Source organism: Vipera ursinii, assembly GCF_947247035.1.
Source record: "Vipera ursinii genome assembly, chromosome: 2".
NCBI classification, from domain to species: Eukaryota; Metazoa; Chordata; class Lepidosauria; order Squamata; family Viperidae; genus Vipera; species Vipera ursinii.
The window spans coordinates 294,001,838-294,024,340 of NC_139513.1; the positions used below are offsets into that span (position 1 = coordinate 294,001,838).

A 22,503-nucleotide genomic window follows, 5' to 3' on the forward strand; every position below is an offset into this window, starting at 1 on the left:
ATACCTCAAACAACGGAAGCTGATGGAGAAGACATCCATCTAAGACTTTGACAGGAGCTGCTAATAAGAATTGAGAAGACTGGATTGAACCCACTATTTCCTTGACTATACCAGCCTATGGAATGTTCTCACCTCATTTTGAGGTCTCCATTCTGTTACCAGCCTTCTACAGTTAGAGAACTAAGACCAAGACATGTAACATAGCAAACAACATTGTGTTTTGAAATCTGGCATTCACAACCAAGTGTGGAGTGATCTTGCCAGCTTTCAGTCAAGTCAAGACTTGTAATCTAGATGAGAAGTAAGATGCTTAAATTACACTGAAGACAACAGGAATTCAGAAGCAAAATGTTATGCAGGGCTGATGATGCTATTAAAGACAGATTGAATATTTTTAAAAGTGATGTTGATGGTCTGCTAGCATTGTTGATGCCCTCAAACTCCTTATCTATCTAACATAATGAAGTTTTTGAAGGTTTACAATAGAATCTAGCTTGAATTAAAGAGAAAACAATGTGGCAGATGTTTTTAGACAATAACTATATGCACTACCTATCTGCTCCATTTTTAGCAGTTGTTTTTAATATATTTGTTCTTAACCTACTTTACTATATTTGTGATTGCCTATGAAATACTAAAGAGAATTAAGACAATAAAAATATGCAATACATATATGTACATTCTCTGGTCCACAGTACCTAGGACAAACTCCTTTAATTTCCTTCCCAAGAAAATGAATATAAGGCAGCATTTTGTTTGTTGGTATATAACCATGTAAGAACCTGGTTCACACTAAAGATTACACAGGTAGTCCTTGATTTATGACCAAAATTGGGACTGGAATTTCAGTCATATGTCATGAAGATCGAGGCACCCACATGATTAGATCTGATTTTATGACTGTTTTTACAATGAACACTGAGCCATTCACATGGATTTTGGTTCGAATCCATTCACCCATATGGGCGTTTTCTGTGGGGGGGGGGGAATCAAACCACGGTCACATGACTGCAGGACGCTTCAACCAGTTGTCAAAGTGAGCTGGTTGCCAAGTGCTCAAAACACAGTCATGTGATTGCCAAGGAGGTTGTGTAGGGGTTCCTGGTGCCCTCTGAGTTTGGCTGTCTTCTTGCAGACATTTCGTTTCCCAAACTAGGTAACCTCATCGGCAGACGTGAAGAAAACAACCCAGCTCAGAGAGCACCCAGGACCCCTCATTGCAACCCTGAGCCACAAATATTCTTCTTTATTTGCACAACATTTTATGACAGCTAGAAGTCTCTTTATGAGACCTTTCAGAGGCCACAATTCCAAATGGTCGATAAATGATTGGTCGTAAGTCGCCGGCGACCTGCATCTGACTTCCATGAAGCATGAAACAGAAAAAGACAAGGCTTCTGAAATGTAAACCTTTTTGTGTGTTCTGAAAGCAAAGTAAAAAAAAACCCAACACAAACCTTTTGATAGTTCTTCCTAACGAACATTCCTCGGGTGAAGGATTGGATCGTGATAGCTGCTTGACGGATGGTTTGGTAGGCCCGGCGTATCCTTAACATTCGATATTGTTTCTGGAAAATAATGGCAGCTTTTGTTTTCCTTAGATGATCAGCCAATCTGCAGAAGAGCGAAGGGGAAAAAGGTTTAGCAACGATAAATAAGAAGGCCAACACAAACCAATTCTTCCTAACAGAAGTGCTCCCGTACTGATTTTCTGTCACTCTGCTCTTCTTTCCTCAAAGATTTCCTAACTCCATCCTGTTTCCAACAGAGACTCAACAATTGTGGACGATGGATCATGGCTGGTCCTGAATGGACAGCCTTTGCAGAAGTGAGTTATTGCCCACAATTCCTTTAAGCGTGCTGTTGCCTTCTTCGTGTTCCTTGGTTTTCACAATAAGTCAATAGTGGCTCTAATTGCACAATGGCAGGCTGTTTTTTAAAATGCAATTTCCACTTCATTTGTTTATTTGTTTCACTTCCTACTCAAAGCAATATGCTGCACACAGAGTAGTAATGTGTGGGGCTCCGTCTTAGGCTCACAATATGTGATGGAATGTAGCAAGGAGGTGGGGGGTGCGGTCCAAAGGAATAGGAGGCAACTCAGCCCAGAGTTGTGTGTGTGTTGTGTGAGAGAAAAAGGGTGAAGATGCAGTAGCTCCTTCCTTAATAGTTCCAGAATAGATTGTAGATTCAGATAGTACAGTCCTCAGTCTGGTAAGATTGTGTCTATAGGTGAGAAACAATAAAGAACTTGGCTTGGAAGAATCACCACATTGTCAAGTGCCGGAGAAATCAGGAGATTCAGGCAGTTCAAAGGAATATAAAGGTTTATTGCACGCTTAAGCTCTCTACAAGAATCTGACCAACTAACAATCAAGGAAAATGAGCGGGAGATAAGAAAAGCAGTCAAGGCGGGCTGGGATGAGATCTCTGGCGGACGCGCAGGGACTCATGACTTACGTGGCGATTGATCCCTCCCTCCCTCGGACTCATCCTGGTCATCTCCTACAAAGGTGTCAATTTTGGTTTAGGGCCTGACATGATAAGCCTACAAGCTAGACTACGCGGAGGGTCAGATATTGGCGCAACGTTACCCAGAGAGTGAAGATTTGAATTTGGGTTTTTCTGGGTTTAATGCAACATCGAGCGTTGCACCACATTGATCGGCTTAGCTTTTCTCAGTCTTCTTTGAAGCGATCGCTCTCCATTTCTTAGAAATGTTTGAAGTCTCTCTGAATATTGTCCCACAACTGTTCATATCACTTCAAAATTAATTCTGGAGAAGTTTGAGTTCACAGCCTCATCTATTTTATCATTTACTTTATTTATGTCTTGCCTTTATTATTTTTACAAATAACTCAAAGCGGCAAATATATCCAACACACCTTCCTCTTCTTATTTTCCCCACAACAACCCTGTCAGGTGGGTTGGGCTGAGATTGAGTGACTGGCCCAAACATCACCCAGCCGGCTTTCATAGCTAAGGTCTGAACTCACTGTCTCCCACTTTTGAATCTGATGCCTTGATCACTAGACCAAATGTTGAATTAATAATAATAAAAACCTGATATTTTCCTTTGAATTGCTCCAGCTCTACAAAGTTTGTGGAGAACTAATATTTCTGTCAGTGGAAGGTTTACTATTTCAACCCTACTTTCTAGTCTCAAAGCAGCCCTTATTCTCCATTATTCTCCAAAGTTTGCCAATTTAGCTGCTCTGGTAACGCTCAACATGGGCCTCAACCAGTTTGTGGAAAATGTCTGGTTGCAGGCAGCCCACGCCGGCTTATGACTATAACTGAGGCCAGAATTACAGCTGGTAAGTTATTATAGGCCATCCTGTGACTGGACTCACTTTTACAACATTTTTTGCAGCAGTCTTTAAACAAACGCTGCAGTCATTAAGTGAATGCTGCAGTCATTAAATGAATCCAACGAGTGCTTTTTGTCAGAAATCAGAAGCAGACACCAGAAAACGGCAAAAAAACCCACCCCATAAAAAACCTGCAGTCATATGACTGCAAATGGTCATAAAAGTGAGTCTGTTGCCAAGTGCTCAAAATGTGATCCTGTGACTCCGTGGGGGGGCAGCAGTCATAACTTTAAAATCAGATCATGAGGAGCTTTTGGGGGGGGTCTGTTGTAACTCTGAACGGTCGCTATGCAACTGGACTTAAGCACAAAATGGCAGCCGTCAGGTCTCCTGACAGGGCTTCTAAAGGCAGCAGAGGAAAGATGATAGCAAGGAACTCAGAAGATCTTGAAAGATTTAAACATTTCTACTTGTATTTTTTTTTTTACAAATGACCTTTCTTTGCGTACTTTCCATCACAGCAGCCACCACACTGTTTTTCCCAAGGCACCAGAAAAGGACATGAGCCGAAAACTATGACTGGGGGCATTAGCAATTTATTCTATTTCCTTTATAGTCTTGTGAGCATAAAGAAATTTTTATTATTCTGCTACTGGTGGTAGTTCAGAGAGCAGGGGGCCAAACAATATTGTCTGCGCTTTGATTTATTATCATCTAGGCAAAAAGGTAGGCATCAACTGGCTTGCAGGCCAAGGTTTCCTTGTTGTTAAAAATAATTTTTATAATTCTAAAAAAAAGTGCTCTTTTGCTGAGGCTTTTTCTTTTTATTCTTTTTTGTATGTTTTGTGATTGGGTTAATTGTAGTAAGTGGAGTTTTTCTTGTTTTGGTTAGGTGGAATCCTGGAAAAAAAAAGCCATAACAATTGCCTGTATCCCGGGCTGTTTCCCAGCTTATGAATACAATATTTTACTATTCAGAGAAAAAATTCTAGTGGTTTAATAACTGCAAGTGACTTGATAGATTCAGGTTTACCAGATGTGCTCAAGGAAAGCTGGGTGGCTTTCGGTCTGAATGACTGAAATATGTGTTCCTATATGGAGCAGAGCATCGGACTCGGGGGCTAAATGGTCTTTAAGTTCTCTTATACGATTCATATTGTTCATTATCTAATTTTCAGCCTTGCTCGGATAAGAAAAAAGAACGTATTTCTTTCATCATTCTAAAACTGCAGCTATCCAACTTGATAACTTTCCATGTATAAAATAGCCATTGCGGATTTTGCTCTGCTAGTCGTTGCCGACTCTAGGGGGCGCTGCTCATCTCCATTTCAAGGCCACGGAGCCAGCACTGTCCGAAGATATTTCTGGGGTCACGTGGCCGGCGTGATGCCACGGGGCGCCGTTACCTTCCCACAAAAGTGGTACCTACGTATCCACTTGCATTTGCATGCTTTCAAACTGCTAGGTTGGCAGGAGCTGGGCCGAGGACGGGAGCTCACCCTGTCTCATGCCGCTCGGATCTCGAACGTGGGCCGCCCCAAGTGTGCTAGGTGAAGAGATTCCCATATTTCCAGCAAGCAAATTCTCTTGGGAAAATGTTCGCTTTGTGCTTACCTGCGTGCCAGATATCCTCGGGTGAACCTCTGGATACTTAAAGCTGCCTCCCTGGTTTTCCTGTACTTTCTTCTCTGCATCCAGCCACGCATCGTCTTCTGTATCATGATGGTGGCAGCCCGGAACTTATCCGCCCGCAATTTTTCCAAGTAGGCCACCTGGCCAGCACGGAAAAAGATCTTTGTACGTCCAAACTGAAACTGGTCAGGATCCTTGGGAAAGTGTAAAAGGAAAATTGAGGATTTTAAAAAGCATTTTTCCTTCCTTCCTTCCTTCCTTCCTTCCCTTCCTTCCTTCCTTCCTTCCTTCCTTCCTTCCTTCCTTCCTTCCTTCCTTCCTTCCTTCCTTCCTTCCTTCCACCAAATTTGAGCATACCATTGTTTAGTGCAATATGTGACCTAATCCAAGTGTTTTGCTTGGCTGAATCAAATACAAATTAAATACAGTAGAACAAATAAGATTTATCCAAGTTGGCACTTAACAAAATATGATTAAAATAGGAACATGATGATAGGCAAAGAGTTTTTCAGTAAGGAGCAGAATTAAGCTATATTAAAATGATTCTTCCAAACGATCCCATCATTCTTTGCAGTCTTCTGACAAAGAGGTTGCAATGATTTTTCAGATGCTTTGGACGATAGTTAAATGGAGGAGTAGGACTGCAGTGATGTCAACCCGATTGGTTGGTTGGTTGGTTGACTGATCTGATAATATAAAGTATCTCTGACATCTTACCTTAATTAGGCTTTCCAATAACGTTTTACAAATCAGGGTCTTGTCCTTCTTTTTCGAAATACTTTTGTCTTTCATGAGCACTCGATACCGATTCAAGAAGTCATGGTAGGTCCACCTAAAGAAAATGACAAAAAACCAGAAATCAGTGGGGAGACATTCAATTAAAAAGGTGAGCGGTGCAACCACCTTTGAGAGCGAGTGTTAAAAACGGACAGAAAAACTGTTACCACACACTCTGAGAGGTACTTAATAACTTGTTATACTGAGAAAGGAGAATATTTGTAGCTCAGGGCTGACGCGAGGGGGTGGGTGGGTCCCTGATGCTCTCTGACCTTGGCTGTTTTCTTGCAGACGTTTCATTACCCAAAACTGCACCATTAGCACTGATAATGTTACCTAGTTGGGTAATGAAACGTCTGTAACGGAACCGTGGGCTGTTAGGCGTTTGAATGGGATGTAATCTTATGCAGAGTTGACTTGGGAGGCCGGTGTGTGGTGTAGTTGGTTCACATAGTGTGGTGGGATGGAGGGTTTGTTGTCACTGTGTGTTGGGGGGAGAGAGCACAGGGGGAGGCTCAGCTAATCTCAATGTACACATGTTGTACTTTGACAATAAAGGTTTATTATTATTATTTTTATTATTATTCATATGGACCCCTCGAAAATGTGCCGATCTTAAGCGCGTAACTCTGGGTGGCCCGGAATATTTCAAACACAATATAAAAACTCATAAAACACTAAAACAATGCAGTCTAAGGGGGGGAGGCTTCCTAAGATGCACCACCTGCAGTGACAAAATTGGGCTAAGACCAGCGTGGCCCTCTGAAACCTGGGGGGAGGGGCTGTGTCTCCCACTCTTTTCTATCTGCCAATCAGTCCTTCTCAAGGGGGATGTTGCAAGTGCTGTTTATCAGGGAAGACTGCTGTAGTGTATGCTGCTAGCATACACAGGAAATGCCAGCGCAGCAGGGGGCTGGTCAGCTCCAGGCGATAACCGCTGACGCGGGAAAAGCCGGACGGAGCAAGTTTGACAGCCCCGGCATGGTCAGCTCTGGCGGGAAGCCAGGGTTTAAACCTATTGGCCACATGCACTGGCGGGAAGCCCAGGTTCAATTCTATTGGCCATCATTCACCTGGGCAGGTATAAGAAACACCTGGTAAACCCCTTTGTCCCAGTTTCATTCCTGATCCGAATAAAAGAAATACTACCCAGCTCAAGTGTCCGTCTCTCTGTGCGACCACGCGACTTTGCAACTGCTTAGTAGTGAATGTTCAAAGTTACAAAGACCACCCCCCAAAAAGGTCCTCAAGACCCAGATTTTAAAATCTGACACATGCTTGCTCGCTTCCCCCCCCCTCCTGTGCTTGTGTTTATGGCCCTTTGCAGCGTCCCACTGTCACAGGAGCACAGTTTATGATTTTTTTCCATATGGAAACTGGCATTCACTTCCAGTTTCTGTCAAAAGGGCCCAATGCAAGCAATGGGTTTGCTTAATGACCGTGACATTCGCTTAGACAAAAAAAAGTTCACAAAATCAGGTCAGTCGTGGTGATGGCCCATTTAATGACTGACGTGACTTATATGGCCATAATTTGGGGCTCCATTACAGTCATAAATTGAGGACTACCTATAAACAGAAAGAAGGAAAAGGGATGGCAGTTTACTCAGCCAGTAAGCAAGAAGCGTAAACAAGCAAGAGGCACAAAGCACCGGATGTAATTCAGCAACTGAACTGCAGAGTTCCTGCACAGACGGTCCTTGGCTGAGAACAGTTCATTTAAGGACCACCTGAAGTTACAACGGCATGAAAAGAAGTGACTTATGGCCGTTTTTCACACTTGCGACCGTCGCAGCCTCCCCTGGTCACGTGATCAAAATTCAGGGGCTTGGCAACTAGCCTGCATTTATGACGGTCGCAGCGTCTTCCTGGGATCACGCAATCTCCTTCTGCACCTCCCGACAAGCAAAGTCAGCGGGGAAACAAAATTCCCTTAACAGCCACACGACTAACTTAACAACAGCAGCGATTCACTTAACAACCGTCTCACTTAGCAACATAAATTTTGGGCTGAATGGCGGTCGTATGTCAGGGACTATCCGTATGCATCAATTCAGAAGAAAAACCTTCCTATCTTTTCTAGCAGCGCTTCTGCTCCCAAGACGTGACCGGTTCTGCGGCCTTTGTAAACTTTTACTTCCTGATTGAACATTTAAATTAAATCTTTGGATAAAAGAGATTCGGAGGAAGTGCCAAGCCTCAAGCCGAGAGTGTCAAAGCTCTCGTCCAAAGAGACGGCTGGAACAATGTTTTAATTCTCGGAGGAAGCGTCCCCAGCCACGGCGCCCAGATTTAGAACTTGCAGGCGGGATTCTGAAATGGGCTCTCTGTCTGCCAAGTTTTAGCCCGCTGCAAATTAAAGCCCCCGAGTTATGGACACCTCCGAACCCAGGGGGGGGGTCTGCCTGGGACTGCCAACCGGTGCCATGAGGAAGTGCACGCAAGAGGGAGAGAGAGAGAGAGAAGAAACAGAAGGGAGAAATTGGAAGCTTAGAAGACCGTGAGACCTGGATGAGGCAACACGCATGCTTTACAGCGGGGGGAGGGGGGGTCCAGACTTTTAAGACTCGCGGACTTCAACTCCCAGAACTCCTTACACATATCAAAACTGATGTCGTGATAAATTGGAAGGCCGCCTAGGGCTCCGGTCCCCAACCTTTTTGGCACCAGGGACCCATTTCATGGAAGACAAGAGCCCCCCCCTCCCAGTTCTCAGGCTGTGAAGCTGATGGCGAGTGAACTGGACCTTCAGACCTGGAAGACTCCGTCAGGACAGCTTTGCAATAAAGTGTAGAATTAGGTTATCTGGCTACGTTTCCTGTCTGGGCTACCGGGTAGCCCAGTTGACAATTCCTTCCTTCCTTCCTTCCTTCCTTCCTTCCTTCCTTCCTTCCTTCCTTCCTTCCTTCCTTCCTTCCTTCCTTCCTTCCTTCCCTCTGCCACCTTTATTCCCTTTCTTTTGTGCTATTTTCTTGTTTTAAAATGTTTTTAACAATTTGTAAACCACTCGAGAGTTGCTGGGAGTCAGGCAGATTGTTTCTGGCAGGTGATTCTATACACAACAATATGAAATCACAGCTGTCCATGTCTTTAGCTGGTGTCGCTACACATCAGGCTCCTCCCAAGAGCTCCAGATGTTCCGTTCTCCCGTGTCCGTTTCTTACCAGGAAGCTACCCTTTGTACCCCCGCACGCCTTTCGTCCGGTTCTTTTGAGATTTTCACCCTGCCAGTTTTATTGGCCTACTCTTTCCTAGAGCACAAATGTCATCATAATCCACGCCTTTTATCATTATGACACAATTTAATCTTTGTTCAAGAAATGCATATAAATCACTTTTGGACTTTGTACTGTTTTAACTAAGAAAAACCTGCGTAGAATAAACTACCTTTGCCCCATAGTTGCACATCTGATGTTTAAACGGTTTTTTTCCCCCTCCTAACCCTGGTTGGGAACCAGCTTCCTGTTCCAACGTTCGTTAATTTGAGAACAGCCGCTTTAAACATAAAAGTGGGTGGGGTTGTTGTTTTTTTTTGCTGTTTTTCAGAGATGATTACTTTTTTCCCCTCTTTCATGTTAGCTTATCTTGTACTCTTGTGCAATTGTCCAAACTGAATCTGGCCTTTTCAGTTTAGATCCAATAAGATGCAGTGATCCAATTACCTCAAGAGATAAGGCAATCTCCAGGAATCCCTGGAGTAAAGACTCCTACAAACCTAGCGTGAAACATTTTAAATTCCAAGACGACCCATTGTGATTCTTCCGAGCAGAATTCCTTATTGTTCCTCCCCCGTAAACAGACTCTTGCCAAACTGAAGCAGGTTTCCACCCCCACAAAGCATATATTCTGGGAACTGTTAGGGAGGAGCCGTCTCCACCCTCTTTCCTTCACACAAACTATCTGACCTGAGTGGTCTCTCACTCCTCTGGAATGCAGCCCCTCCCTCCTGGGAGTCTAGGCGACATTCCATCACAATTAACACCGGAAAGCTGAACGCTGAACGCGCACTGCAGATCTTTTTTAAAAAAAAACACACTTAAGTCTGTGTTTTTTAAGGCACATCAAAGTGCTACAATGGAAGGGCAACATCCCCAATGAGGATTTGCCGTTCTTTGGGTCTCTGTGTAGGAAAATGGAAGGGCTTTCTCTAACATTTTAGCTTCAATGAAGGATCTTCAAACCCTACCGGTTCAGATCCAACTGCTGTCTAGTGTCTATCTTCCTGTTGCTAAACAAGACGTTTGTGATTTGGTACTAATAATTGCGTGGCTTTCATTTTTTTATGCTCTGCTGGTTTTACTGTGTTTTGTATGTTTGTATTATGTAACCTTCTCATTTGTTAGATACTGAGATAATCTTTGCAAGCACTTTATAAATAGTGAGTTGTATTTATATAGAAGAAAGAAAGATGCAATAGCAATATCAAGAACTGCGTGAGCAGACAGGTGGATGCCACCGGTGGGCGCTACAGAGCATGAGTGGGCACTACGGGCAGGCACTAGAGAGGGCAGGTGGGTGTGTGGCTGCTATGGAGCGCAGGCAGGCACTATGGAGCATGGGTGGGCCTACAAAGCGTTGTCAAGTGGGATTAGATGCTACAGGCAGAGGCTACGGTGAACAAATGGTCGAAAAAGCAGCAGAACAACCTGGGGTCTCCCACCAGTTTCCCACTGACTTTGCTTGTAAGAAGCCAGCAGGGAAATCACATGACCAATGGATGCTGCAACTGTTGTAACTGTGAGTGTAGGAATGACCAGGCTGAGCCTGGGTGTCAAGTGCATCATCAATCTCGAATTCCTTCGTGCCCACAAAAATCCTGCCTCCCTTGAATTCCGTTGACTCTTATCTATCGCCAATTTGCTTCGACTGTTAGTAGTTCAGATCCTTGAAGAGAATGTTAGCAGGCAATAAAACTGCGTTCGTTAAACTGCCACGGCTCCTGATTTCCTGCATTTGATAAAAAAAGTTATTTACCAAGCACCCAAATCATATAATCATAGGGACAGCCTAGGATAGCCACAGCTTGGAAGACTGGCTGTTAAGTCCCCTTCATTCAGCACCATCGTAACTTTGAAAGTTACTGAGCAAGGACTTCCTGCAATATCACTGAGATCAGACCTGGATAACTCCTAATAATAATAATGCCCTGTATATAATTATCTAAAGTGCAAAGATCTGTGAATTCAATTCTTGGTAGAAGATTTGAACTCCATGGGGGGGGGGAATCTATGTACACCTGATGAGTCCCAATAAAAATGAAACTGGCCACATATTGCTTCCTGGTGCTCAATAAATCTATACTAATTCAGGTGAGTGGATGGGTCCATTCAATGTACTTATTCTGGGATTAAATAATTCCATGAGCAGAAGAACAAACAAGCTTGGCCCAAAAAAATTGGAAAAAAATACTTGAAAGAAAAAGGAGACAGCACCACACAAATTACACTTGCCACTCAGATAGCGCACGGCAGCTATGCCAAATCACAAGGGCCCTGAAATACCGGAGCATCTTTTCATGTCTGAGCGCAGAAACCGTCAACCTGGACAGAAAAAACTGGCGCCCTGCAGCAGGCACAGGGCTTCCTTAAGGGATTCTGCGGAGAGTCAGAAGCGATGGAGGGCCACAGCGCGGCCTCGCTTTGAAGCCAGTGGGCTCAGATCTCCACCTCCCCCTGTCATTGACCTTGGAGGAATCAACAAGGGTGTCAGGTTTAAACTAGTCAGTTCTCTCTATTATTCTGACAGGTTACCATAAATATTATATAAAGGTCTTCCATTACTTTCAGAATGGAGTGTGAAATCTGTTAAACAACTCCACAAATTAACAGAGGAAGGAAGGAAGGAATTTCCTAGTAAGATATGCTGAACTTTATCATAAAATGTTGACTGCAGGAGAAAGATGATTAATAGCTTGATAGATAGCTAGATAGCTAGATAGCTAGATAGCTAGATAGCTAGATAGCTAGATAGCTAGATAGATAGATAGATAGATAGATAGATAGATAGATAGATAATGACAGATACAGATAATGATAGATGATGATATAGATGATAGATGATATTGATAGATAGATGATAGATAATGACAGGCCCGGACACGTCTTTATCAGCATACCGAGGTCGAAATATATCTCTGAAATAGCTCCCTCTGCTCCAAATGTGATTGTAATGTGCCATGGAAGAAGGATGGCATTTATTTTTGGAAAGAATCAGGGCTATGTACAGGATTATTTTTTTTCAAATTACACTGACCAGCACACTGGGACACTACTTAACGGTTGCAAAGGAATTGTTTCATATTGCAGAAAATTCAGGCCACCTTCCCGAAGGTATGCCAAGTTCACCATAACACTGTGTGTTGTGTTCTCCATTCAACAGGCAACCCCATTTCAAGGTAGGGGGGAATGGCCTTCAAACTGAGGACATGGAGACTGGAGGCTAAAACATACAAGGAACGATTGCTGGAATTGGGGATGTCCAGTTTAATGAAGCGAAGGACGAGGGGGGACATGATAGCAGCCTTCCAGTATCTCAGGGGCTGCCCCAAAGAAGAGGGAGTCAAGCTATTCTCCAAAGCACCAGAAGACAGGATAAAAAGCAACGGATGGAAACTAATCAAGGAGAGAAGCAACCTGGAACTAAGGAGAAACTTCCTGACAGTTAGAACAATTAACCAGTGGAACAACCTGCCTCCAGAAGCGGTGAATGCTCCAACACTGGAAGTTTTTAAGAAGAGACTGGACAGCCATTTGTCCAAAATGGTATAGGGTTTCCTGCCTGAGCAGGGGGTTGGACTAGATGACCTCCAAGGTCCCTTCCAACTTTTTTATTGTTGTTGTTGTTGTTATTTCCTACTAAGCCCAAAAGAGTAAACATTTTGAATGTTTCTCAATGCATACTCAAACCCCTGTAGCTTTTCTTGCAGGAGAAAGCAAGATCCAGGAAAAAGGTGTCCACCAGGATTAAGCTTCAGATGGAGACACAAGTGGTTAAGGAGTTCTAACATCCTACCAAAGAGTTCAGACTTCACAGAGATAAGTTCTAGTCATTTTGTTTGTGTGTGTGTGTGTGTGTGTACGTACTCTAAAACAAGCCCTTCAGAGCAGAACTCTCCAACCTTGGCAACTTGTGGACTTCAACTCCCAGAATTCCTCAGCCAGCCATTCTAGCTGAGGAATTCTGGGAGTTGAAGTCCATAAGTTGTAAAGTTGCCACGGCTGGAGACCCCTGCTTTAAGAGTTTACTTTCTCAGTCTTTGTCTCCCACATTGTTTTAAAGCACGACTGTTATTAGAGAAAAATAGAAATATAGAATTGTTCTGAAGTGAAAGTCACCTGGATGGGTAGCCGGCTGCGCTGATCCGGATGGTCTCCAGCACTCCACAAGCCCTCAGCTGCTGCACTGCTCTCTTCGGATCGAAGCTGTCAAGACACAATGGATGGCACTCATGAACACAGCAGTAGGACCCATCCCGATCCCGGTTCATTTACATGGCCTGTGAACTCAATGCTGATCTTAAGAATAACCTTCCCAAACTTTAAAGACTTCGGTCAGCGTTGCATTCAACTCCCAACGTGCCTTTTATCTATCAATAATTTTATTAAGTTTATCAAGACGTAAATACAAAAGCAAATGAAGACAGAGGAGGGAAAAGGGAAGAGAAAGAAGGTAATGGAAGAAAAAAGAAAGGAAAACATTGACTTCTGACTCTTTTAGCACAGTAGACTAAGACGGTAATGTTACAGCCTCAAGTTGTTACTTTTTTGTCTAATTATTGATTAAATTATTACTACTAACAATAATATTTGACAAATTATTGATCAAACTAACATTAGATAAGTCTGCTGTTATAGAAATGACTGAAACTAACCTGTTTTAGTCATTTCTATAATAGCAAACTTATCTAATCCCAAAACCCAGTCAAAATTCCACTTGTCCCATCTCAATCAAGCACAACATCCAGCAGTGGTTTCCAGCTGGAAACTAAGTTGAATGTGTTCTTCTCTTTGATTAAAGCAGCCGATTTAAGCCTCCCTGCTAGCTCCCACCAGTTTTTCCAGCCACTGTGATTCCCATTGTGGGAATCAAAGTATCTTCCCATTTTTGAGCATCAGGCGTTCTTGCTACTGTCAACACATATAAGAGCAGACCCCCAGATTTTTTTTCCTCCCAGATTCTTTTGTATTTTATATCTTGATATATTTAATAAAATTATGGATAAATCAACATGACGGTGCCAGGTTGGGGAAATGCTGTTTGGTTTATACTGGTGGTTAATTAGTGGCTCCTTTTTGGAATTTCTAATTTCTAGTTCACCTTTCCACAAAAGGCTAATCAGAATGGAAAGTTTCTCCTTCCTCTTTGCCTGTTCCTTGAAACATTCCTGAATAGTTTCTTCATCAGGTTTGTGATTGTGGTGACACGCAGACAACAACACATATGTGTATACCTGTCCTTTGTTTCCTGATCAATGCACACCTGACGCATGACATGGCCGTGAGAAAAACACAATTAATGGTGCTAGTTTCTGGGCAAGGTCTGTTTAACTTGTACATAATTTAATATTGTATTTTTTATTTTAAATTTTATGTTGTACAGCAGGGGTCTCCAACCCCCGGTACGCAGACTGGTATACCAATTTGCGGCATGTTGGGAACTGGGCCGTGCAAGCGGCGAGTGAGTGTGCAAAGCTTCATTTGCACAAACCATCTTCCTCCCGCCACTGGTCCGCACAGACAGAAAGATTGGGGACCGCTGTCGTATAGTATGCCTTATTTTAACTGTGATGCTTCTGACACAAATAAACAAAGCGTCAGATTTGATTCTAGCTAGTGCCCTTTAAAATGGAAGTCAATAAAAAGAAAACAAGGTAAATGAAACTTGCCACCCACAGGATGTGCCAAATTTTCGGGAATGCATCAAAAACGTAAATACTCAAGAGCAAACGTGTAATGCATTATTCCAGATATCCGCGTGTCTGTTCAGGTGTGTCACTGGTTCAACGGCGTAAATAACAACTCAGCAATTTTCCCGTGAGTGAGCACCTGTCACTACGCAGCTTCCCAAAGCAATTGAGCCAAAGAGGCCGATTCTGCGATGCTGCCGTCGCTTTGAAAGTACATCGGCCTCTGCACATACGGAACACAGCAATTGTATTTTTTTATACAGCTTTGTTAAAGAAACACAAAAGCAATTGTCCAGGAACATGTTTTACTGGGAGCCAAGGGTATCGGGTTTTGTCAGCTATAGCCATCGTAAACGGGGACTGGGAAATGGCACCATGTGAGACAAGAAAATTGAAAGGCTCCCTTCAAAATCTGTGAAGGGACATCAGGTAGAAGAGGACAAAGATTAATTCCTCAGTGCCCTAAAGAACAGGATCAGATCGGATGACATCCGGTGGGCTGACCTAGGTTGATAATCAAGCATTTTGACAATTAAATCAATTGCCTTCAAGGCTCCTTTACTTTTTTTATTTTTATTTGCTAGAGAGCTTCAAGCAATGCTGAAATCCAACCTGTGTGGGGAACTCTCTTGGTTTCCAGCACAGAACAAGGGATTACTTAAGCTGTGCCAGAGGGCCTGCGTGCTTCTTTCCAGGGCCGCGCTTTCATGCCCTTCTTCTGGCGAGGGAAGGCCAATACGCGGGTCCCAGGAGAAGGTGGCAGGATCCAATCTGGGTCAGTCACCGGCACCAGAGGTTTAGTCTTCCGGACTCCAGCCCGAGTCCCAAAGCTCGGAAGACTAAACCTCTGGTCCCAGGGACCGATCCAGATTGGATCCTTTTTCTTGGCTTCTTAAAAATGAAAGTAGGGACTAATACATCATCCTGGTCCAGAACTTGTACTTGCTTTCTTGAATCAAGAGAGATTTAATAGGATACTTAGGAGCGTGAACATTTTTTTCATTAGGCAGCTGCCTATTGATTCTTCTCTGTCGCGAAGTAGACCTGAGAGGTTTTCACTCAAATTATGGTTTAAACCTCAAGGAGTGGTGACTCTTCCAGTCTGAGGGGACAAAGAAATTCATCCATGCTTTTTGGAGCTTTTGAATATACGATCATACGGGAGCCTGTCCATTGTGGTTGTAAAATGAATCAGTCAAGTGACCAACTTTATTTTACAAGCGTTTTGGCCATTAAGTAAATGCTGTCGTCATTAAGCGAGTTCATAGTTCAAGATGGGCGCAGTTTTACTGAAAACCAAAAATGCCAGTTATCAGTGAAATAGAATAACAGAATAAAGGAAGGGACCTTGGAGGTCTTCAAGTCCAACCCACTGCTCAAGCAAGAGACCCTGTGCCATTCCAGACAAATGGCTGTCCAGTCTCTTCTTAAAAACTTCCAGTGTTGGAGAATTCACCGCTTCTGGAGGCAGGTGGTTCCACTGGTTAATTGTTCTAACTGTCAGGAAGCTTCTCCTTAGTTCTAGGTTGCTTCTCTCCTTGATGAGTTTCCATCCGTTGCTTCTTGTCCTGCCTTCGGGCGCTTTGGAGAATAGCATGACCCCCTCTTCTTTGGGGCAGCCCCTGAGATACTGGAAGACTGCTATCATGTCCCCCCTCGTTCTTCTCTTCATTAAACTAGACATCCCCAATTCTTGCAACTGTTCTTTGTATGTTTTAGACTCCAGCCCCCTGATCAATTTCGTTGCTCTTTTCTGCACTCTTTCTAGAGCAGGGGTCTTCAAACTTGGCCCTTTTATGACCTGTGGACTTCATCTCCCAGAATTCCTCAGCCAGGCACGCTGACTAAGGAATTCTGGGAGTTGAAGTCCAAAAGTCATAAAAGGGCCAAGTTTGAAGACCCCTGTTCTAGGGTCTCAACATCTTTTTTGTAGTATGGTCACCTGTTGTAAAACACAGTCATGTCATCGCAGGATGCTGCAAATGGCTGTTAATGCGGCCATCTTGCTGAGCATCCTAGGTCCGATCATGTGACTGAGAAGGGAAGCTCAACTGTTGGACTTTTGACTCCAGGTTGTAAGTAGCTCCAAGGCAGACCCATCAGAACTTTGAATGGTCACTAAGCTACCAGTCGTAATTCAAGGACTACCTGTATCTGCAGGGATCACACATGCACTCATTATTTTGGAGCACAGAACATGTATATCCAAAGGGATGATCCAGAAATAGTTCCTAATGGATGTGGCTAAGCAGTCTGTCACTGATAATCAATACAAGCCTGTTCTACTTTTTTTTTCAGGGATAGGTCACTGAAACACCCAAATTATTATATTACTTTTAGATCTGAGAATTCAGAAAAGCTAATGGAATAAACTTCCTGCAACAGTGAATCCCAGGACAACATCTGATTATAGAACTGACATCCTCTAATCCGACTTAATTAAGAAACTGAATACTGAGTGATGATACCATAAGACGTAACACATGTTGCATGTTGAATGATATTAGCATCCTTTGCAACAATCTATTTAAATCAGAGAGTGACTGGAAAGAAAGGAAGATTTATCTATGATTTAGTAAGGAGAAGTTCCTAAAACTGGGCGTCCTCCTAGATTCATGACTCAGTTTTGAAGATCACATTGGAACCGTGGCTAGGGGGGCATTTGCACAGATTCGTCTTATATACCAATTGCGCCCCTTTTTGGACCGAGATGCCCTACGTACAGTCACCCACGCACTCGTTACCTCCCATATTGATTACTGTAATGCTCTCTACATGGGGCTGCCCTTGAAGACCACCCGGAGGCTTCAGCTGCACGGGTTGTGATGGGAGCTCCCCGATACTCCCATATTACACCCCTCCTGCGTGAGCTGCATTGGCTACCAGTTGCCCTCCGGGTGAGATTTAAGGTGCTGGTACTTACCTTTAAAGCCCTACATGGCTTAGGTCCGGGATACTTGCAGGACCATCTGCTGCCGGGAACAAATTCCCATCGTCCAGTACGCTCACACAGAGAAGGCCTCCTCAGGGTACCGTCAGCTAGGCAATGTCGGCTGGTGACCACCAGGGGGAGGGCCTTCTCTGTGGGAGCGCCAACCCTATGGAATCAGCTCCCCCCTGAGCTTCGGATGGCCCAAAACCTCCAATCCTTTCGCCGCGGCCTCAAAACACACCTGTTCCACCCGGCTGACCTAGACTGACAGGCATTTTAATTAATTTATATTTAGTATTTTTAATTCATTTTTAAATTCTCTAATTTTTTATTGCACTGATGTTCTCAATTTCATTTTATCTTGATTTATGTACCTATTATATGTTTTGTTGTTAGCCGCCCTGAGTCCTTCGGGAGATAGGGCGGGATACAAATCCCATCAATAAATAAATAAATAAATAAAACACATAGAAACGTTAAGATCCAATCGTTGCGTCTACGGAGATTCTCAGCCATGCAGATCGTGGCGCTTTTTCAAGAGGCAACTGGACTTCCTTGTTTTTCTTTTCTTCAGACAACACAACACACGTGCACACTTTAAAGCCAAGGACACACTTGTCCACCCAAGGATAAAACGCCCAGGCACAAACTGAGCAACGTGGTACACGCAATACAATGCAGTGAGCCACGTGCTGATCTGTGCATTGGGGAAACTAAACAACCACTTCTCAAACGCCTGGCACAACACAGGAGAACGAGCCCGTCAGGACCAGAGTCAGCATCTGCCTTTCAAAGACCAAGACCGCTCTCCTTTGAAGACAGCAAAGTCCACGTTTGGGAGAGAGAGGACCGCTGGTTTGAAAGAGGGTCAAAGAGGCCATCTAGGCCACAATTGAACAGCCCTCTCTCAACAGAGGCAGAGGGATACAACGTGGTCTATCTCCAGTCTACAACACCGTCCTTTCAGCAGCTCCAAGGGAGCTCCACACCCATTTGCACCACCCAGGAGACCTGAAGACACAGATAAGCCTCCGGGTAGCTTCAACGACTCTCTAAAAGAAGGCAAACGACCAACTGGCTGCAAGGAGTATGAATCCTTCCATTCCCCCATTCCTCAGTCAGAGCTGAAGAAGCTCCTTGGATGAGAAGTGAAATGTCTTCAAAGAAAAACAAGAAAGTCCAGTGGCCTCCTGAAAAAAGCACCTTTGGGACATCCGATCATTGTGATTAAGTAAAATATGCAGCCAGTGAATTTTTGCTGCTGCGTCAGCTAAGAAGACTCCCTGTCTCATTTCTGCTAAATTTCTCCTAAAGGTAACGCTACTAACCTTTTGCTACTACACAGGTAGTACTTGACTTACAACCACAATTAAGCCCAAAATTTCTGTAGATAAGCGAGGCAGCTGTTAAATTATTTTGTCCCATTTTACGACCTTGCTTGACACAGTTGTTAAATGTTACAGTGGTTAAGTTAGTAACACAGTTATAAAGTCAGTCTGGCTCCTCTGTTGACTTTGCTTGTCAGAAGGTTGCAAAAAGGGATCACCCACGATCCCGGATCACTGCGACCATCATAAATACGAGAGAGTTGCCAAGTGTCTGATTTTTGATCACATGGCGCTGCCTGGGGGACGCGGCAATGCTTGTAAATGTGAACAACGGTTCACACTTTTTAGTGCCATTGTAAGTCTGAACAGTCACTCAACAAGGAGCTGTAAGTCGAGGACTAACTAAATGCTACTCGGTGACCGTTTCATTGCTGCTGCTTCAGATCTTTCCTTCCCAAAACTTTCGCACAAGTGGTTAAACTCAACATTCAACATAAACGTTTTCCTTACTGTGATCCTGAGGACGGGAAGTGAAGGAGGAAACGCACTACGGGCAGTCCTCAACTTATAACCATTTCTTTAGTGACAGTTTGAAGTTACAATGGCACTGAAAAAAGTGGATCCGAGACCAGCTGAGCTGTGGGTCCAACTTGGAAGGTGAACAAAGTCCCTGGATGTGCTTTCCAGGCACTTTTTCCAACGTCCAAGCTGAGCCCATGGCTGAGGTGGTCTCGGATCCAAATTTAGCAAGAACTGAACACGGCTAGCTATCAAATCAAGGCTGGTTAGGTACTGCTATCTGCTGAATAAACTACAACTATGTGGGTCGGCACAGCACAACGAACAGAGTCGTTATGCAACTAAGCCGGAACCAAACACAACAGCTACCTGGGGGATTCTTGGAAGTGACATCCACACACCTCAGACTTGCCAAGGTGGACAAAAAGCGCTTTAAAGCACTTTCTTGGGCTTGTAATTATAACACGGTTGACAAAACATACTAAGCGGCAAGTGTTTCCCAGAATCGCTGCTGTGAGATAAGCAGCTGCATCAGTGGCCGAGACAAATAAATATACTAAAGCTAAAAGTGGCTAATTTTGGCATCTTGCATAAATTCACAGAGTTCTTGGCCATCCCAGCCCAGGGTGTTCTGCAACGACAGCGAAGGATTCTTTAAGGTGCCCAATCAGAACAGGCACTCCGCGACTCACGGGCGCCATTGAGCCCAAAATTTCCGTGGTTGAGTGATACAGTTGTTAAGTGAGTTTTGTCCCATGTTACGACCTCTCTGCGACTCCTGGAAGCATCTCTTCTGAGAAAGGCAGAGCCCCCGGCCAAGCTGCCACACCCTCCCCCCCTCCCTCCTTAGGAAAAACGTGCAGGCAGTCCTCAAACAGGACCACAATTCACGTTGCTAGGTGAGCTGTTAAGTTGAGTTTTGCCCCATTTTACAACCTTTCAAGTCACAGCTGTTAAGTGAATCTCTGCAATTGCTAAGTTAATAACACGGTTGTTAAGCGAATCTGGCTTCCCCCGTGGACTTTGCTTGTCAGAAGGTCGCAAAAGGGGATCACGTGACACACACACACACCACGGGACACTGCGACCGTCATATATCTGAGTCAATCGCCAAGCATCTGAGTTCTGATCACGTGACCAGGGAGATGCTGTAATGGTCGTAGGTGTGAAAAACGGTCACTTTTTTCAGTGCTGTTGTAGCTTTGAGCGGTCACTAAACGAACTGCCGTGAGTCAAGGACTGACTGCATTTGTGGCCAACGTGTCGCAGCCTCTTTGCCCCTCCTCTTCCGGCAAGCCACAGAATCCCTGGTCTCCTCAGAGAGCAATCCTCACCTGAAAGGCAGCTTCTCATCGTTGGGCTTGATGCACCGAACATAATGGGGGGTGGTGGCGTTCAGGGTCTCCATCAACAGGTGCAATGAATTACGGAACTGAAAGAGGGGGAAAAACATAGTAACTTTGCACGAAGCGGAGGAATGCGACAAGGCTCGTTTTTCAGGTAAACACGGATGAAATGGCCAAGCAACTTACATTATTGCACTGTAAGCTGGCCAGAGCTGCTCTGGATAGTGAGACGGGCAGCGTATAAATTTAATAATATATAAATACACTTATCAAAGGGGAAATTAAGAATTTCGAGGACAAATGCAGAACTACAGAATAACAGAGTTGGGAGGGACCTTGGAGATCTTCTAGTCCAACCCCCTGCTCAAGCAGGAGGCCCTATACCAGGGGTAGGCAACCTTGGCTCTTTTAGGACTGGTGGACTTCAACTCCCAGAATTCCTGAGCCAGCCACGCTAAGGGGAAGGGGAGAGGTTTCCAAGCTGAGCCATTCTGGCTCAGGAATTCTGGGAGTTGAAGTCCACCAGTCATGAAGGGGCCATAGTTTCCCCCATGCTGGATCAGGAATTCTGGGAGTTGAAGTCCACGAGTCATGAAGGGGCCATAGATTCCCCCATGCTGGCTCAGGAATTCTGGGAGTTGAAGTCCACCAGTCATGAAGGAGCCCAGGTTGCCTAACTCTGGGCTATACCATTCCAGGCAAATGGTTGTCCAGTCTCTTCTTAAAAACCTCTAGTGATTGGTGCAGGCTGGGGAATTCTGGGAACTGAAGTCCACAAATCGTACATTTGCTAAGGTTGAGAAACGCTAGACTAGACCGAAACTACCATCAAAGCAATGAATGAATCAGTTATGGAGGCGTTCTGCTCCTCTTCCCATTTGTCTCCTCTCTCCCTGTCAATCTCCAGATTCCAGATGCCAGGAACTGGCCCGTATTTTGGAAGGTCAGTGGCTCCTTTACTGGAGATCTTGGCTTCCTTAAAACCTCACTAAAGTGGTAAACTCAGCCTTCCATAGAAATGTTTCTTCTCCTTCTGATTTTGAGGCTGGGAAATGAGGGAAAAATCGCAACAGACGGAGTCCTCGGCTCACGACCGCAATTCAGCCCGAGATTTCTATTACAAAACGAGACATTTGCTAAGTGAGTTTTGCCCCATTTTACGACTTTTCTTGCCACAGTTGTTAAGTGAGTCACTGCAGTTGTTAAGTTTCTCCCTTGACTTTGGTTGTCAGACGGTCGCAAAAGGGGATCACGTGACCCTGGGACACTGCGACCGTCATAAATGTGAGTCAGTTGCCAACTGTCTGAATTTTGATCATGTGACCCTGGGGATGCTGCAATGATCGTTAAGTGTGAAAAATGGTCCTAAGTCCCTTTTTCCAGTGACGTCGTAACTTTGAACGGTCACGAAATGAACCGTTGTGAGTTGAGGACTACCTCTGTACAGTATTTCAAGGAAGAAGCAACGGCCGTGTTCTCTCCCAAAGTCCTCGGGGAAACATGGGAAGCCTCTTCAACTCGGAATGAGCCCTCGGGTGGTTCTGCAGGCGAACGGGATCTGTGTGGTTGGAACCTCTCCCCAAAACGGTGATTGGGAGAAAGATATAATATATTCATTTTAGCACTTTCTTCTTCTTCCTTCCTACGGGGCAGTCTTGATTTCAGTCCCTCTAGAGCCCTGGCAATTATTCATTGATAACATAATAGCTTGGAGGGGCCAGGAGCAAATCATCCTAGGAGGAAAACAAGCCAAC

The 22,503-nt window shown here is 44.3% G+C and overlaps 1 protein-coding gene across 3 annotated transcripts in view; it reads right to left on the bottom strand.

Annotated features, from left to right (window-relative positions):
• MYO5B (myosin VB) overlaps positions 1-22,503 on the bottom strand; it is a 161,438-nt gene that overhangs the window by 71,602 nt on the left and 67,333 nt on the right. For all 3 annotated transcript variants that reach the window (XM_083355614.1, XM_083355615.1, XM_083355613.1), the window contains exons 13-17: positions 20,738-20,835; positions 13,054-13,140; positions 5,661-5,775; positions 4,926-5,137; positions 1,458-1,614 (exon numbers count right to left, since the gene is read on the bottom strand). In XM_083355614.1, the coding sequence (XP_083211740.1) occupies positions 1,458-1,614; positions 4,926-5,137; positions 5,661-5,775; positions 13,054-13,140; positions 20,738-20,835 (669 nt within the window). The remainder of the gene's footprint in view (positions 1-1,457; positions 1,615-4,925; positions 5,138-5,660; positions 5,776-13,053; positions 13,141-20,737; positions 20,836-22,503) is intronic.